This window comes from Mustela nivalis (assembly GCF_964662115.1).
Source record: "Mustela nivalis genome assembly, chromosome: 7".
NCBI lineage: Eukaryota > Metazoa > Chordata > Mammalia > Carnivora > Mustelidae > Mustela > Mustela nivalis.
Window position 1 is genome coordinate 18808563 of NC_139026.1, and position 16960 is coordinate 18825522.

The following is a 16960-nucleotide window of genomic DNA, read 5'->3' on the forward strand; positions in this document are numbered from 1 at the left end:
AGGTTTGAAATCATGGGAGAAGAAGAAATTGCTTTTAAAATGATCCGTACCAATGTTTCTCATGTGGTTGGCCAGTTGGATGATATAAGAAAAAACCCCAGGTACTTTTTTCTTAACTGGTAAACTTTACTTTTTTGAGTACTTTTAGGTTCACGGCAAAACTGAACAGAAAATACAGAGAATTCCCATAACTTTAAAAAATGATCTTTCCTTTTTAAAATTTTTTATTAACATATAAGATCTTATTTGCCCCAGGGTTACAGGTCTGTCAATCATCAGGCTTACACATTTCACAGCACTCATCAGAGCACATACCCTCCCCAATGTCCATAACCCTTTAAAAAAAATTTTTTTTTGAGGAGAGAGCGTGTATGCACAAGCTAGTGGGGGAGGGGAGAGGCAGAGGGAGAAGCAGACTCCCTGCTGAGAATGGAGCCCAATGTGGGGCTCGAGCTCAGGGTCCCAGGATCATGACCTGAGCTAAAGGCTGACACTTAACCAACTAAGCCACCCAGACACCCCCAAAAATGATCTTTAATTATGCAAATAGACATGATAAAAGGTGACTCAAGAGAAGGAAGTGGCTTATTTAGTTTGGAGCAGATGGAATGCAGAGCAGGCAGAGGGAGCCAAGCAAGGAGCCCAATGTGGAACTCGATCCCAGGACTCTGGGATCATGACCTGAGCTGAAGGCAGAAGCTTAACTGACTGAGCCACCCAGCCGTCCCAACCATTATGATTAATAATCACTCAGCTTGTAGCTTTCTCTTCCTGTTATGCCCTCTGACTGGAATGCCCTGCTTTAATTTTTAAAAATATCTTAAAAAAAAAAAACAATTTCAGTCCTTGCTTTTTGCTTCCCCCATTTTGTTGATGTGCCCTCCCAGTCATTTTGTTGTGTGTAAGAATACCACGTGAGAATTTGTAGTTTTCAGTTGTACCTTATACCTTTATGTCTTTGTGCCTGTTTGAAAGTTTTGGGGTAAGAGAATTCATAGACCTTTATGGTACTTAAACGGACAGGGATTTCCTAAAAGGACACGTGGTAAGCCAGGCTTAGTACCTGCCAGGCCCTTGTGATCTTGAACAGATCTTATTTTTAACTGTTGTTTTACTTTTTTAGGTGCTCATTTTTAAGTCAGGAATGGAAAACCAGTGTTCTTACTGACTGAAGTTTTAAGGACAGGTTTGCCCCCATTAACGAGGAGTCTGGACTAGGCAGAATCCAGGCTTTGCTTTTCCCTCAGGCCTGTTCCTCTCTGTTGCCCTCCTGCTTTTGTTGGCTTCATCTTCAGGCTGGAGATAGGGGAGCCACAGCAATTCTAGATGTCTCTGCAAATGGAGCTATGCTCTGAGACAAAGGGATTGCCCCTTTGTATGTAGGGTATGCTGTCTCTCCATTCATTCATCATTCATTCTTTTTTTTAGATTTGATTTATTTTAGAGAGCAAAAAGATTGTGCGTTGCAGGGAGGGGTGCACAGAGGGACAAGTATACTCCCCACTGAGCACAGACCACCCCCCAGCCCTATGAGGAGCTCCATCCATGACCCTGAGATCATGACTTGAGCAGAAATCAAGAATCAGACACTTAACCAATTGAGTCATCCCGGCGCCCCAGACCCCCATTCTGTCAGTCACTGTGAAAAGGATTCACATACACAGGAGCTGTCTCTGGGATGGAGTAGGCTTGCCTCCCATTGAGTCAGCTCATGGGGAGAGAAATACTGAGCAAAATGCAAACTCCTTTTAGAAGAAAGGGGATGATGTTTTCTAGGCACCCAGCAAGGTCTAATTTAGTTGTTGTCCACACATACCCTTTGTCTTGTGCATATACTTTCTTTAATTTCTCCCAACATTACGAAAAATTTTGGAGATAAAGGAAAATGGAAAAAAATACTACAATAAATCCCATAAATATTTAACCCAGATTTAAAAATGTCAGTGTTTTATTATACTTATTGATCTGTCTATACACACACACAAAACAGGTTTTGTTTTTATTTTGTTGTTGCTGTTTGCTGAACCATTTGAAATTTAGTTTCAGGCATCCATACATTTCATCGGTAATTATTCTAGTACATATCTTCTAAAACAAAATCATTCTCCTTTATACTAAAGATAGTTAACACATAACTAACACACAATCTGATAACACTAAGCAATACCATCTAATAGATAATCCATATTCATATTTCCCTAGTTGCATCCAAATGCCCTGTATAGCTATTTTTTTTTTAAATGCAGGATCTAGTCAAGGCTTATGCATTGTATTTGGTTTATCTCTTGAGTATCCTTTAATTTGATACAGTCCCCAAGAGAGTAGATAGGATTAATGAATTTTTACCCACCACTCATCTTCAATAAGAAGTGATTGTTAGAAGTTGTTCTTCTTTCATCTACACACATCCAGTCCTTTACTACCACTTTCTGACTTTTTGTATGTAAAGCTCAGACATTGTTTCATTTTATCTCTAGATATTTAAAATATATTTCTCTATAACAGCTCTTTCAAAATAACCGCCATATCATTATTTTATTCTTTAATATGATAGCCATCTGGTCAATATACCTGTTTCCCTAGTTGTCTTTTCTAAGCATTTACGTTTTTTATTGGTTTGAAGTGGTATCAAGTAAATTCACTGCACTTAAGTCTGTCAGTTTTTCCTCAATCTTTTTTAAACATACAATTTTGTATGTGTATATGAAGAAATCTCTGTACTTTGGACTACTTTGATTGTATCTCATGTTCCCACTTTTTCTTATAAATTGGTAGTTGGATCTGAGGGCTTTATTAGATTTAAGTTTGGTGAGGGTTTTTTTGTGGTTTTTTGGTCTCTTTTAAATTTTAGTAATTTTAAATTTTAGTAAAATTTACTTCAAAAGTGGTGTTATCCCTGCCTGCTCTTTTAATGGGCCCTCAGTTTAGTGAGTTTGCCTTGAAGGGAACTTGAAACAGTAGGGGGAAGCATGACAGTAAGGTGCCAGAACTCTAGTACCTTAGTTGGAGACATATTAAGAAAAGTCATCAAACTCATAGAATCTATAGCTGTAAGGCACTATCTTTATATTAATTGTCTATATCACTATTCTTAGTAATATAACCATAATAGAACTTGGTTTTAGGTGTTCAGCAGTTTCTTCTCTGGCTGCCAACAAAATGCTCTAATCAGTAAACTGTATTTATTAAACACTTAATTGGGGCCACGTTAAACAGAAATCATTAAATTAACTTATTCCAACAACTAGAAGCACTTTTAAGATTATCTTCCCTAGTTCTCTTCGTTTTACAGATGAGGAAAATCCAAAGAAAAACTCTATAGAACATTCCTCCCCCAGAGAATCATATCAGCACATATAACAGCTTGGAACATGAGTCCGTTTAAAATATATTTGGAATCTACATTTCTTGTTTTATTGTATCAGGCTCATTCTCATGATAGCCAATAACCCTGAATCTCTATTTTTCTAGGAAGTTTGTTTGCCTGAATGACAACATAGACCATAATCATAAAGATGCCCAGACAGTGAAAGCTGTTCTCAGGGACTTCTACGAATCCATGTTCCCCATACCATCCCAGTTTGAGCTGCCAAGGGAGTATCGAAACCGTTTCCTTCATATGCATGAGCTGCAGGAGTGGTGGGTCTCATGTTCACGTGTGTGTGTGTGTGTGTGTGTGTGTGTATTGACAAGTGATGAAATTCCTTTAATGTACTATTTGATCTATAATTACTTTGTAAAAATACACTTAAAAGATTTTATTGAGCTTACTGGCCAAGCACCTCTGCTGAGTATCATTCATTGCCATCAGAATAGCTACCTTGTTTCTTGAGAATCTGCTATATGGCAGGAGAACATGGTAATAGAAGCTGCATGATTTGCTCAAGGTGAAGTAGCTGATAAGTGGTAAATCCCGCCTGATTCCCACCCAGCCTTCCATATGTTCCACTGTAATCCAAAGCTGCTTTATAGTGTTTCCTTCATGTCTTATTTTACTACTGTTTACCCCATGCCAGGTGCTGGGAATACACAGATGAAAGGAGTAGGGTACCCGGTTTTGAGGCCCTCAGTCCCTGCAGAGAGACAGGCTGCAGGCAGACAGTTGTGGTATCTAGTGCTCTGACAGGGTTCAGTGCTACTGGAGTATGAACGAGGGAGCAGCCAGTTCTCTTAGGGGAAGGCACCCTTTGGACTTGGTTTTGAATTATGAAAAGGACTTTCCCAAGTAGAAAAGACATTCCTGGTAGAAGAAATGGCATGTACAAGGCACAGGAGTGTAAAAGAGGGTTTCTGGAGAGCAAAAGGAGAATTGAATTGACTTTTTTCTTTAGAGAATGGGGTTTCCCAAGAGAAATTTTTTTAGATGTTTGTAGTGATCAGACTTGGATGATCACAATCCAAATCCACATGATTTTTGGAAAGGTAACTGGTGAGGCAGTGTTATCTGGAAACTGAAAGCAGGGAGACAAGTATTAAGTATTTCAGGAGCTCTGAAACAGGGTGTGAACCAAGGACCACAGCTCAGGGAATAGAGAGAAAGCAGAAGACAGAATTGGGAGAGATTGTAGGGAGGAAATTAGCAGCCTTGGCAACTAGAACTCTTTGGTGTATTGGAGTTGGATAATTGAGCCCATTAACATGTATATTGCTAATAGCTGTGTATTTTTATTTCCAGAAGGAGAAGTTACTACTAAATTGTGGTTCTTACCTTCTAGGAATGGTTTCTCATTTTTACTTTCTTTTATTTAGCTCAGAGGAAAAAGATCTTTGGATGATTTCAAGTGTTAATTCCCCAAATCCAGTTTGTGACTACATTTATCTTCAAGGGCCCAACTGAATAAGAAAGGAGTAGGCTTAAGAATAATTTGAGAGGACTTTGATTTCTGTGTTACACAAATAAGGATGAATCAGTTGGAATTCTCTGAACTGGGGGGCTTCATTTTCTTCATCCTGTTCAGCATCTGTGTCTTTTCTTACTGCTGGGCCTCCACTACCACCTTGCCTTCTAGAAACTTCACTTTTTCTTTTCTTTCATGACATTGTGGTTGAGTCCCCTGTCACCTTTCTCTTTAGGCTTTCTTCCTGTTCTCCTTCCTTGGGTATAACACTTTCTACACTGTACAGTAGTCTGTTTGGTGCGTTTGCCCCTCCTGATTGACTATAAGCTCTCTTCATGGGCAGAGATGGTGTCTTACTCTTCTCTGAGTGCACAGTGCCTTTCTAGCACATAATACATGCTCAGTGGATGAATGGCTGAGGGAACCTCCAGCTATTATCAGATTCTCTGGTTGCTGGGACAGCTTAACTGTATTAGAGCTTCTGGCTTCTTATCTCTCTAAATTACATATCGATTCTGAATGACACCATAGACATTAGAACTAACTGCACTAGTTGTGATCCTGTTATGAGACATAGGAAATTCAGGAGAAAATTGGAGGTACTATTATCAATATGGGACTTGAGGTAGAGACATCTACACAAGATAAGCTGTAAAAGAGAATCTGGAACTCAGCACAGAGGCCTGCATTGATGGCTATTAGAATATCTTCTAAGCCTTATGTTAAGCATATGTTTAGTCTTCATAATAAATTATTACTTCCACAGTACAGATGAGGAAACTTCTCTACTGCCTCTAATCCCAATAACCTATCTTCAAGTCCAGTTGATTCTACTCTTAGATTATCTCTTCTGTTGCTTGTTTTCTTTCTCTCACTTGTCTTCATTTTGTTTTCATACCCAGACTAACACAACTGGCTGCCTGGTCACCTCTGGTCACCGGACATGCATCCTTCAGATGGCCACCATTTTTATTCCAGTTGTCACACATACACCCATACCTGCCATTTCATACACTTTCCCACTAGAGTATTATGTCCAAACCCCATTGCATATTTTTCCAGAATACCTGCAGTTTATGCCCACCTGCCTTGCCATGGCTTTAGCTCTCTTCCTGATGTCCCTAGGCCAGACTTCACTCATTTCTACAGGACTCAGCCTGCTCCTCTATAATGCTCACTGCCTTACTCCGTTAAATGCTTTCATTTAAGGTCCCCCACCCCGCTGCAAGGCTTAAATGAAATATTACCGGATCTGAAGTGCTTTCCTCATTTCTCTGTTTTTCCATAAGACTTTGCTTTTGATACTACATTTTTTGTTCCATTTTGTGTGATGGCTAGTCATCTGCATGTCAGTGACTCCCCACGCTTACAGTTTAGAGCAAGAACTTCTTGTTTATCTGTCTACATCCACAGAAAGTGTTGATTAAGTGACTGTGAAGAAATGGATAGGAATGAAAGTGTACTTTTGTTTAAATGCTAAAAGTAATTTTCTTTTGAAGTCCTATCCTCTGCCTGGGTAACTTTTATAATTCAAATATAATATTTACTCTGATGTAATGAAAAATCTGATCTAATGTGGAAATATACATTGTATTAACATTTTCAAATTGTCTCCAGACAATGTTTTTGTGTTTTACAACTTAGGCTAAACTAGTATATAATTAATTCTGATATAGTGGGACTATGCACAGAACTACATATTTGCTTTCTTCTTTCTCTGAACAGGAGAGCATATCGAGACAAATTGAAGTTTTGGACTCACTGTGTGCTGGCAACATTGATTATGTTTACTATATTCTCATTTTTTGCTGAACAGGTAAGTCTTACATATTTTATGTGAGGATCAAACATTATTTATTATGTATGTATGTATGGATGGATGGATAGATGGATTTAAATATTTTTATGTATTTACTTGACACAGAGAGAGATCACAAGTAGGCAGGCAGAGAGAGAAGGGGAAGCAGGCTCCTTGCTGAACAGAGAGCCTGATGCAGGGCTCGATCCCAGGACCCTGAGATCATGACCTGAGCTGAAGGTAGAGGCTTAACCCATTGAGCTACCCAGGTGCCCCCAAACATTTTTTAGTATAAGAATATCTGATTCTTTAAAAAGTGATATGAATTCACAGGAAAATTTTAACTTTTTCTTTTAGCTTCTAACTCAGATATTAATATGTCAAACAGATTTCATAATATTCAGGCAGCAAACATAATAGCCTTTTATTCATTAATCTTCTAGATGCACTTTCAGTATTCTTTTTACCTGGAACTCAGTAGATTAACTTGTAGACATCAAGGTAAAACTGAAAACCTCTATTTCTAACCAAAAGACCCACCTAGAATCCTCATCTGATACTGATTTTGTATGGTTTTTTGATTTTTCTTTTCTTAGAACCTTTCTAAAAGTGACCGCAGTGACTTATCTTCAGACCTCCTACTCTTCTGTGGACAGTGCCCATTTGTGCTCACATTTCTCCCAATTACATTTCCTTTGAATTGCTGGAATTTCTCTCCTTGCAGGCACATGTACACAGCCTTCTTCAAGTGAAGTCCCATGAGTAGAAGGGAGGTTAGTGAGGTAAAAAGAAAGGGACCATAGAATCCTTACTTGGTGTAGGCATGAAATGGTCTTAAGAGAAAGGGAGTGGTGTCTGGGCTGACATGACTTACCTGGGTTAAGTAGACCTCACCTCAGCCTCCACCTGAGGTGACTGTTGAGTGGAGTCTTTCTAGCTGTCAATTATGGGAAACTTGCACTGAGTTTACTTAAACTGGGAAGGAGAAGGAGGCTGAAGTATTGAGAATGTTAGAAATAAACAGTGCCTGGGCTTCTTACCATAAATGGAAGGAAATAAAAACATGGGAGATTGGGTAGGTAAGCAGGACTGCAGTTTAAATCTTCATCTACTTCCTAGCAATATCAGTTCTGTTCTGATTGCCGTTATTCTGGGCTAGTAAAACTCTCCCTGCTCTAGAACAGAGGTCACTGAGGAATTAGGAGTCAGCAGTGTGCCTGCCTGCAATGAGGAGAAAAGACAGGTTGGCTGGAAGGAGCAGCTGACAGCAGTGGGAAGGAACAGGAGTGCCAGTCTTTCATCTGTGTCACTTATACCCATAGAGAAGAGGGAAACAGAGAAGCAAGGAGGGAGAAAAGAGAGGAAGAATCAATCCTCTTTTCTCTCTGCCCCGTTGTTCTCAAAAGTCTCAGTGACAAAGAGTAAATCCTGAAAGCATCTTGGGACAAGAGGTCTGTAACCTACAATGGTAGAAAATGTTAGATTGGCAGCAGACCTCTCCACAGAGACCTGGCAGGCTGGAAAGGACCGGCATGATATATTCAGGCACTAAATGAGAAAAATATGCAGCCAAGAATACTATATCCAGGTAGGCTGTCATTGAAAATAGAAGGAGAGGTAAAAAGCTTCCAGGACAAACAGAAGCTAAAAGAATTTGCAAACACCAAACCACCCCTACAGGAAATACTGAAATGGGTCCTCGAAGCAAAGAGAGCCTAAAAGTAACAGACCAGAAAGGATCAGAGACAATATACAGTAACAGTTACCTTACAGGCAGTACAATGGCACTAAATTCGTATATTTCAGTAGTTACTCTGAATGTAAATGGGCCAAATGTCCCAATTAAAAGACACAGGGTATCAGGATGGATAAAAAAAAAAACCAAGACCCGGGGCGCCTGGGTGGCTCAGTGGTTTGGGCTGCTGCCTTCGGCTCGGGTCGTGATCTCAGGGTCCTGGGATCGAGCCCCGCATTGGGCTCTCTGCTCCGCAGGAAGCCTGCTTCTCTCTCTCTCTCTCTCTCTCTCTCTCTGCCTGCCTCTCTGCCTACTTGTGATCTCTGTCTGTCAAATAAATAAAATCTTTAAAAAAAAAAAAAAAACCAAGACCCATCTATATGCCATCTACAAGAAACTCATTTTAGAACCAAAGACGCCTCCAGATTTAAAATGAGTGGGTAGAAAACAATTTACCATGCTAATGGACATCAAAAGAAAGCTGGGTGGCAAGCCTTATATCAGCCAAAGACTATAATAAGAGATGAGGAAGGATACTATATCATACTTAAAGGGTCTGTCCAACAAGAAGATCTAACAATTTTAAATATCTATGCCCCTAACATGGGAGTAGCCAGTTATAAAAACCAATTAACAACAAAATCAAAATCAAAGAAACACATCAACAATAATACAATAATAGTAGAACACTTGAACACCCCCCCCTCACTGAAATGGAGGGACTATCTAAGCAAAAGATTAACAAGGAAATAAAGGCTTTAAATGATATACTGGATCCGATGGACATCACAGATATATTGACAACATTCCATCCCAAAGCAACAGAATACACCTTCTTTTCTAGTGCACATGGAACATTCTCCAGAATAGATCCCATCCTGGCTTACAAATCAGGTCTCAATCAGTGTCAAAAGACTGGGATCATTCCCTGCATATTTTCAGACCACAGTGCTTTGAAACTAGAATTCAACCACAAGAGGGAAGTTGGAAAGAAAAACACATGGATGCTAAAGAGCATCCTAATAAAGAATGAATGGGTCAACCAGGAAATTAAAGAAGAATTTAAAAAATGCATGGAAACAAAAGAAAATGAAAACACAACTGTTCAAAATCTTTGGGATACAGCAAAGGCGGTCCTGAGAGAAAGCATATAGCCATACAAACCTTTCTCAAGAAACAAGAAAGGTCTCAAAAACACAACCTAACCCTACACCTAAAAGAGCTGGAAAAGAGCAAAGAAACCCTGAACCCAGCAGGAGAAGAGAAATAATAAAGACCAGAGAAGAAATCAATGAAATAGAAACCAAAAGAACAGTAGAACAGATCAATGAAACTGGGAGCTGGTTCTTTGAAGTAATAAGATCGATAAACTCCTGGCCAGACTTAACCAAGAAGAAAAGAGAAAGGACCCAAATTAATAAAATAATGAACGAAAGAGGAGAAATCACAACCAACACCAAAGAAACACAGATAATTATAAGAACATACTATGAGCAACTATACATCAGCAAATTTGACAATCTGGAATAAATGGATACATTCCTGGAGACACATAAACTACCAAAACTGAACCAGGAAGAAACAGAAAACCTGAACAGATCTATAATCAGTAAGGAGACTGAAGCAGTTATCAAAAATCTCCCAACAGGGGCACCTGGGTGGCTCAGTGGGTTAAGCCTCTGCCTTTGGCTCAGGTCATGGTCTCAGGGTCCTGGGATCAAGCCCTGCATTGGCCTCTCTGCTTAGCAGGGAGCCTGCTTCCCTTCCTCTCTCTCTCTCTGCCTGCTTGTGATCTCTGTCCGTCAAATAAATAAATAAAATCTTTAAGAAAAATCTCCCAACAAAGAGCCCAGGGCCAGATGGCTTCCCACAGGAATTCTACCAAACATTTAAAGAAGAATTAACACCTATTCTCCTGAAACTGTTCCAAAAAATAGAAATGGAAGGAAAACTTCCAAACTCATTTTATGAGGCCAGCATTACCTTGATCCCAAAACCAAAGACCCCATCAAAAAGGTGAATTACAGACCAATATCCCTGATGAACATGGATGCAAAAATTCTTAGCAAAATACTAGCCAGTAGGATCCAACAGTACATTAAAAGGATTATTCACCACAACCATGTGGGATTTATTCCTGGATTGCAAGTTTGGTTCAACATCCAATCAATGTGATATAAGACATTAATAAAAAAAGAACAGGAACGATATGATACCCTCAGTAGATGCTGAAAAAGCATTTGGCAAAGTACAGCAACCTTCCCTGATCAAAACTCTTCACAGTTGGCGCGCCTGGGTGGCTCAGTGGGTTAAAGTCTCTGCCTTCGGCTCGGGTCATGATCTCAGGGTCCTGGGATCGAGCCCTGCATCGGGCTCTCTGCTCAGCAGGGAGCCTGCTTCTCCCTCTCTCTCAGCCTGCCTCTCTGCCTGCTTGTGATCTCTGTCTGTCAGATAAATAAATAAAATCTTAAAATAAAAAAAAAAACTCTTCACAGTGTAGGGATAGATAGTACATATCTCAATATTATCAAAGCCATCTATGAAAACCCACAGTGAATATCATTCTCAATGTTGAAAAACTGAAAGCTTTTCCTCTGAGGGCAGGAACACAGCAGGGCTGTCCACTTTCACCACTGCTATTCGACATAGTACTAGAAGTCCTAGCCTCAGCAGTCAGATAACAAAAAGAAATAAAAGGCTTCCAAATCAGCAAAAATTAATTAAACTCTTACTGTGCAGATGATATACTTTATGTGGAAAACTCAAAAGACTCCACTCCAACACTGCTAGAACTCAGGATAAAAAAGTAAAGTGTCAGGATATAAAATTTACACAAATCAGTTGCATTTCTGTACACAACAAGACAGAAGGAAGAGAAATTAAGGAGTTGATCCCATTTACAGTTGCACCCAAAACCATAAGATACCTAGGAATAAACCTAACCAAAGAGGCAAAGAATCTATACACAGAAATTGAAAAAGATAGAAATAAATGGAAAAACATTCCATGTTCATGGATTGGAAGAACAAATATTGTGAAAATGTTTATGCTGCATAGAGCTATCTACACGTTTAATGCAGTCCCTATCAAAATACTGTCAACTTGATTCAAAGAAATGGAACAAATAATCCTAAAATTTATATGGAATCAGAAAAGACCCTGAATAGCCCGAGGAATGTTGAAAAAGAAAAGCAAAGTGGGTGACATCACGATTGCAGACTTCAAGCTGTAATACAAAGCTGTAATTATCCAGACAGTATGGTACTGGCCTAAAAATACACACATAGATAAATGGAACAGAATAGAGAGCCCAGAAATGGACCATCAACTCTATGGTCAACTAATCTTTGACAAAGCAGGAAAGAATTTCCAGTGGAAAAAAGACAGTCTCTTCAATAAATGGTGTTGGGAAAATTGGACAACCACATGCAGAATGAAAGTGGACCATTTTTCTTACACCACACACAAAAACAGACCTCAAATGGATGAAAGACCTCAATATGAGACAGGAATCCATCAAAATCCTTGAGAAGAACACAGGGAGCAACCTTTTAGACCTCAGCTGCAGCAACTTCTTCCTAGAAACATTGCTAAAGGCAAGGGAAGGAAGGGCAAAAATGAACTATTGATACTTCATCCTGATCAAAAGCTTTTGCACACCAAAGGAAACAGTCAACAAAACCAAAAGACAGCCAGCATAATGGGAGAAGGTATTTGCAAATGACATACCAGATAAAGAGCTAGTATCTAAAATCTATTAAGAACTTAAAAAACTCAAAGGGGCACCTGGGTGGCTCAGTAGGTTTAAACCTCTGCCTTCTGCTCAGCAGGGAGCCTGCTTCCCCCACCCTGCTCTGTGCCTGCCTCTCTGTCTGCTTGTTATCTCTCTCTGTCAAATAAATAAATAAAATCTTAAAAAAAAAAAACCAACTTATAAAACTCAACACCCAAAGAACAAATAATCAAATCAAGAAATGGGCAGAAGACATCAACAGACATTTCTGCAAAGACATCCAAATGGCCAGTAGACACATAAAAAGTGCTCCACATCACTTGGCATCAGGGAAATACAAATCAAAACCACAATGAGATACCACCTCACACCAGTCAGAATGGCTAAAATTAACCAGTTAGGAAATGGCAGGTTTTTGGTGAGGATACAGATAAAGGGGAACCCGCCTACATTACTGGTGGGAATGCCAGCTGGTGCAGCCACCCTGGAAAAATACACCAGTATGGGGTTTCCTCAAACAGTTGAAAATAGAGCTACCCTACGACCCAGCAATTACGCTACTGGGTATTTACCCTGAAGATACAAATGTAGTGATCTGAAGGGGCATGTGCACCCGAATGTTTATAGCAGCAGTGTCCACAATAGCAAGACTATGGAAAGAGCCTAGATGTTCATTAATAGATGAATCAATAAAGAAGTGGTATATATCTACAATGGAATACGATGCAGCCATCAAAACCCCTGAAATCTTGCCATTTGCAACAATGACATGGATGGAACTAGAGGGTGTTACCCTAAGCGAAATAAGACAGTCAGAGAAAGACAATTATCATGATCTCTCTGATATGAGAAATTTGAGGGACAGGGTGGGGGTTATGGGGGGAAGGGAGGGAAAAAGTGAAACAAGATGGGACCGGGAAGGAAGACAAATCATAAGAGACTCTTAATCTCAGGAAACAAATTGAGGGTTGCTGGGGGCAGGAGAAGGGGGGAGGGATAGAGTCACTGGATTAAGGACATTGGGAGGGTATGTGCTCAGTGAGTGCGATGAATTTTATAAAACTGATCATTCACAGACCTGTACCCCTGAAACAATTATTACATTATATGTTAATAAAAAGTAAATATGTTTGGTAATCACTGGGTAAAAATATGTAGTTAAAAGGTCTTTATGGGCCAAAATAATTTTAGTCCTTGTGTGTTCAAATATTTTGTGGGCATATATTTAGGCATATTGACCCTATAATGAAAGTAGTAGTTGGTTTTATTTGGGGGAGGAATGATGAAGACTTGTTTGCTCTATTTTTTGTGTTTTGTTTTTGTTTTTTTGTTTTTTTTAATGTAGAAGACTGTGGAAATGATAGAGGTCATAGGATTCTAAGTTTAAAATTTGTCAACATGGAGAATTAAAATATATTTTCTGTGTTTGATATTCTAGTTAATTGCACTTAAGCGGAAGATATTTCCCAGGAGGAGGATACAGAAAGAAGCTAGTCCTGATCGAATCAGGGTATAGAAGATCTTCGTTTGAAAATCATCTACCTCAGCATTCACTGAGCATTTTGAAACTCGGCATCATAGAGATGTCTTCGTGATGTGATGCTTACCCAGCCTGACTTGAAGAAAGAAAAGCATCCAGTACAATACTTGTTTTGTGGCATGAATGTAGCCTACTGACCAGGAGTTGTTTAACCAAGACATGGAAAACTTGTGTGTTGAGCAGCTCTGACCTGGTTTTACTTTTAAAGCATTTGCTTATGGACCCATCATTCTTTTTATGAAAAATCTGACAAGATAAAGCTGCCAAGTTCCCATAGCAACTATTTCCAACTAACTTTCACATGAGAAGCCTAGGCAAGCTTGGGAACCATTGCTAAGCGATCCCAGTCTTTGCATTCTAAAGCCTTTTGCTGCAGTTTTGCATTTTTGTTTTTTCCATTTCTTGTTTTTTAAAATAAGTAGCTACTAAGTTAACTAGTTAACCCTTACTTCTGAAAATAATGAATTGGGATATCTAAACATATTTTTATCTATGTTATTTAAATAATACAACAATATCACCTTCTATTGGCAATACCTAAATTATGGATTCTATTAACATTTAAGACCATAAGTGGTCAAACTACTGATGAGATCAATGACTGACAGCTGAAGTACTTTGTGCTTGTTTACTTCAGCCCCTAAGAATGTGATTTCACGCAGAGGCCTAATTACAAAGGGCTAGAGTTAAGTAGCAGAGCTACCTTCCAGATGTAATTATGTTTCGGAAATGTACATATTCAAACAGAAGTGCCTCATTTTAGAAATGAGTAGTGCTGATGGTACTGGCACATTACAGTGGTGTTTTTTAAAATGCTCCGTATATTCTAGTAGCTAGCTCTTTCAGCTGGTTTCGAGTAATGCAGAGGTCAGCAAACTTTCTGTAAAAAGTCACATAGTAAATATTTGCAGGCCACAGGGGTCTCTGTTGCATATTCTTTATTGTTTAGTTTTAGTGTTTTGTTTTGGTTTTTTTTACTTTTAAAAATGTCAAAAAACCATGTTTAGCTTGCAGCTGTACAAAAGCAGGCCACCAGCTGGATTTGGCCCACAGGCCATTGTTTGCTGACCACTGGGATAGAGAATTCGTATTTTTATGTATGAGTAAGCCCTGATGTTCAGCTTTTATTTATATCACCGTATGGTGGATTTCTGGAGATTAGATTCCATAAGTCCCTTTTGAACTCTAACAGGTATTTTAAGATCATGATCTCGAACAGTATTCTTTCAACACATATTTTGTAAAAAGAACTTGTGATGTAAATAGTGTGTTTGTGCTATGTTATGTATTTCAAAATGTGAAGTCTCATAAAAACTTACATTTTGTCTGATGCTTTGATTTTTAAACTTTTGAGGAATGAGTTTATTGTTATCCAGATTCTGCAGTCACTTGAGGGCTTGTACAGTATATCAGCATCTGTGCTGAACACAACTGAACATAAATGAAAAGTGATGTAAGGAGAGAGTAGTACTATAACATACTGGGGAGTGTCATGTTATAGGAGACATAAATTCTAAATGGGATTTATCCTATGGTAGAAGTTGAGGAGGTATCTGGGTATCATTCTAAAAGTGAAGAATTTATTATAGAAAAATTATAGAGAAATTAGCATTTGGGTGTGTTTGTTGGACATTTCTGTGGTTAGATCTAATTTAGAGCTTAATAGCTTAATTGGATAGAAAATAGAATCATAGAATATTTGTAGAATCATTCATCTAAATGACTCTGTAGTGATTCTGTAGAATCATTGGAACAGAAGAATCTCAGAAGTTGAAGAGTAGTCAGATGGTTTCAAAATTTTAAAGCCTCAGAACCATTAAATGAAATTCTATAAAAGGCCAATATGTAATATAGAAGAAGGAAAAGCTCCTTGTCCTGCTTGACCCCAGGTGATACCTCCAAACTCCGAGGCCTGACAGAGTTTCAAAATAACTTCCTGGACAACACCCTGCATTCTGTCATCAAAGACACAAGGGCAAGGAAGATGATGTGATTTTTCCTAAGATCTCACAGCCAGTTAGAGGCAGAGGTAGGTTGGAGCCCTGATTAGGTCTCTTTTCCCATCCCTGCCAGGGTGTGCTGCCTCTCCATGACATACAGGCATGAACGGGTGAAGAGCATACACTTCGCAGTCAGACTTCTGGAGTTTGAGTCCAAGATCCTGGACATTGTTTGACTTTCTCCTAAAATGTGGGAGGCAGTAACTGGTGTCTACTGATAGGCATACCATGATGATGAAAGGAAATGATATATGTAATACATCTAGCACAGTGTCTGGGAAGTTATTCCTGCCTGGTAATGTCAGTAGTGATGAAAGTTTGTGGGTAAAGGACTGCTGTCCAGACCACGGGTGAGGTTTTTAGTGTAGTCATTAGGATGAAATGATTACTTTTGCACTTAGCTAAGAAAGTTACACATATTCTCATTTTTTTGGTTTTTTGCCTACTTTCTTGAAATATTTTAAAAATTATTTCTACATATACAAAAAAGTATGCAGTCTAGTGAATAACAGCTCAAGGATTTAAAAGGAAAGTGTAATTATAACTGAGGTCAAATTACTTAAGGAAGAAATAGCATCAATCCCACAAAAATTCCTCCAGAGTGTAGAAAACAAAGAAACACACCATCTAATTCATCCATTGAGGTGAACACAGCCCCACACCAAAGGTTGGCACAGTTACAATTAGAGAGGGAAACCACAGGCCATCTGTCTCAAGAATCCCATATGAAAACTAACAAGCCAGATTCTTATATCCTTCAAAGGAACAACTCTTTTTTTTGATCAAACTACATCTACTGTAGGAATGCAAGGTGGATCCAACCTTTGAAAATCAATGCTGTTTATATCAGCAGGACTGAAAAGAGAAACTGCATGATATTCTCAAGGAAACTTTCTTCAAAAAAGATTATAAAAAATTTAAAAGTAGAGTCTAGCACAGTGACTCTGCTTAACTGTTATCAAGATTTGGCACATCTTTTGCTCTATTCTTTATTTCTCTTTGTTCATATATTTTAAAGTAAATCCCAATTTCATGGAGACAGGAGTACAAAGTTTCTGTTGTTAAGGGGAGGTAAACGGGCTTCTTGTCATTCTAACTGCTCCTTCTTCCACTTGCCCTACATCTTAGTGAACACGTTGTGTGTGCTAAATGACTTAGACTCATAATCCCATTTCGTTCTCACCACATTCCCACTTTACCACTGGAGCCTAACTAGTTTAAGTGGCAATTCCAGCTTTTGACCCAAATGTCTCCAGAATTAACTCTTAGCCACTAAGATACACTCAGAATACAAGGGACAAAAAGAAAAACAAGGG

At 38.8% G+C, this 16960-nt stretch overlaps 1 protein-coding gene across 2 annotated transcripts in view; it reads left to right on the forward strand.

The window, feature by feature from the left end:
* GNPTAB (N-acetylglucosamine-1-phosphate transferase subunits alpha and beta) overlaps positions 1-14990 on the forward strand; it is a 76146-nt gene extending 61156 nt beyond the window's left edge. For both annotated transcript variants that reach the window (XM_082739118.1, XM_082739119.1), the window contains 4 exons: positions 3-101; positions 3472-3639; positions 6564-6654; positions 13543-14990. In XM_082739118.1, coding sequence (XP_082595244.1) covers positions 3-101; positions 3472-3639; positions 6564-6654; positions 13543-13620 — 436 coding nt within the window. In that variant the 3' untranslated portion in view covers positions 13621-14990. The remainder of the gene's footprint in view (positions 1-2; positions 102-3471; positions 3640-6563; positions 6655-13542) is intronic.
* Positions 14991-16960: the final 1970 nt, after the last annotated feature.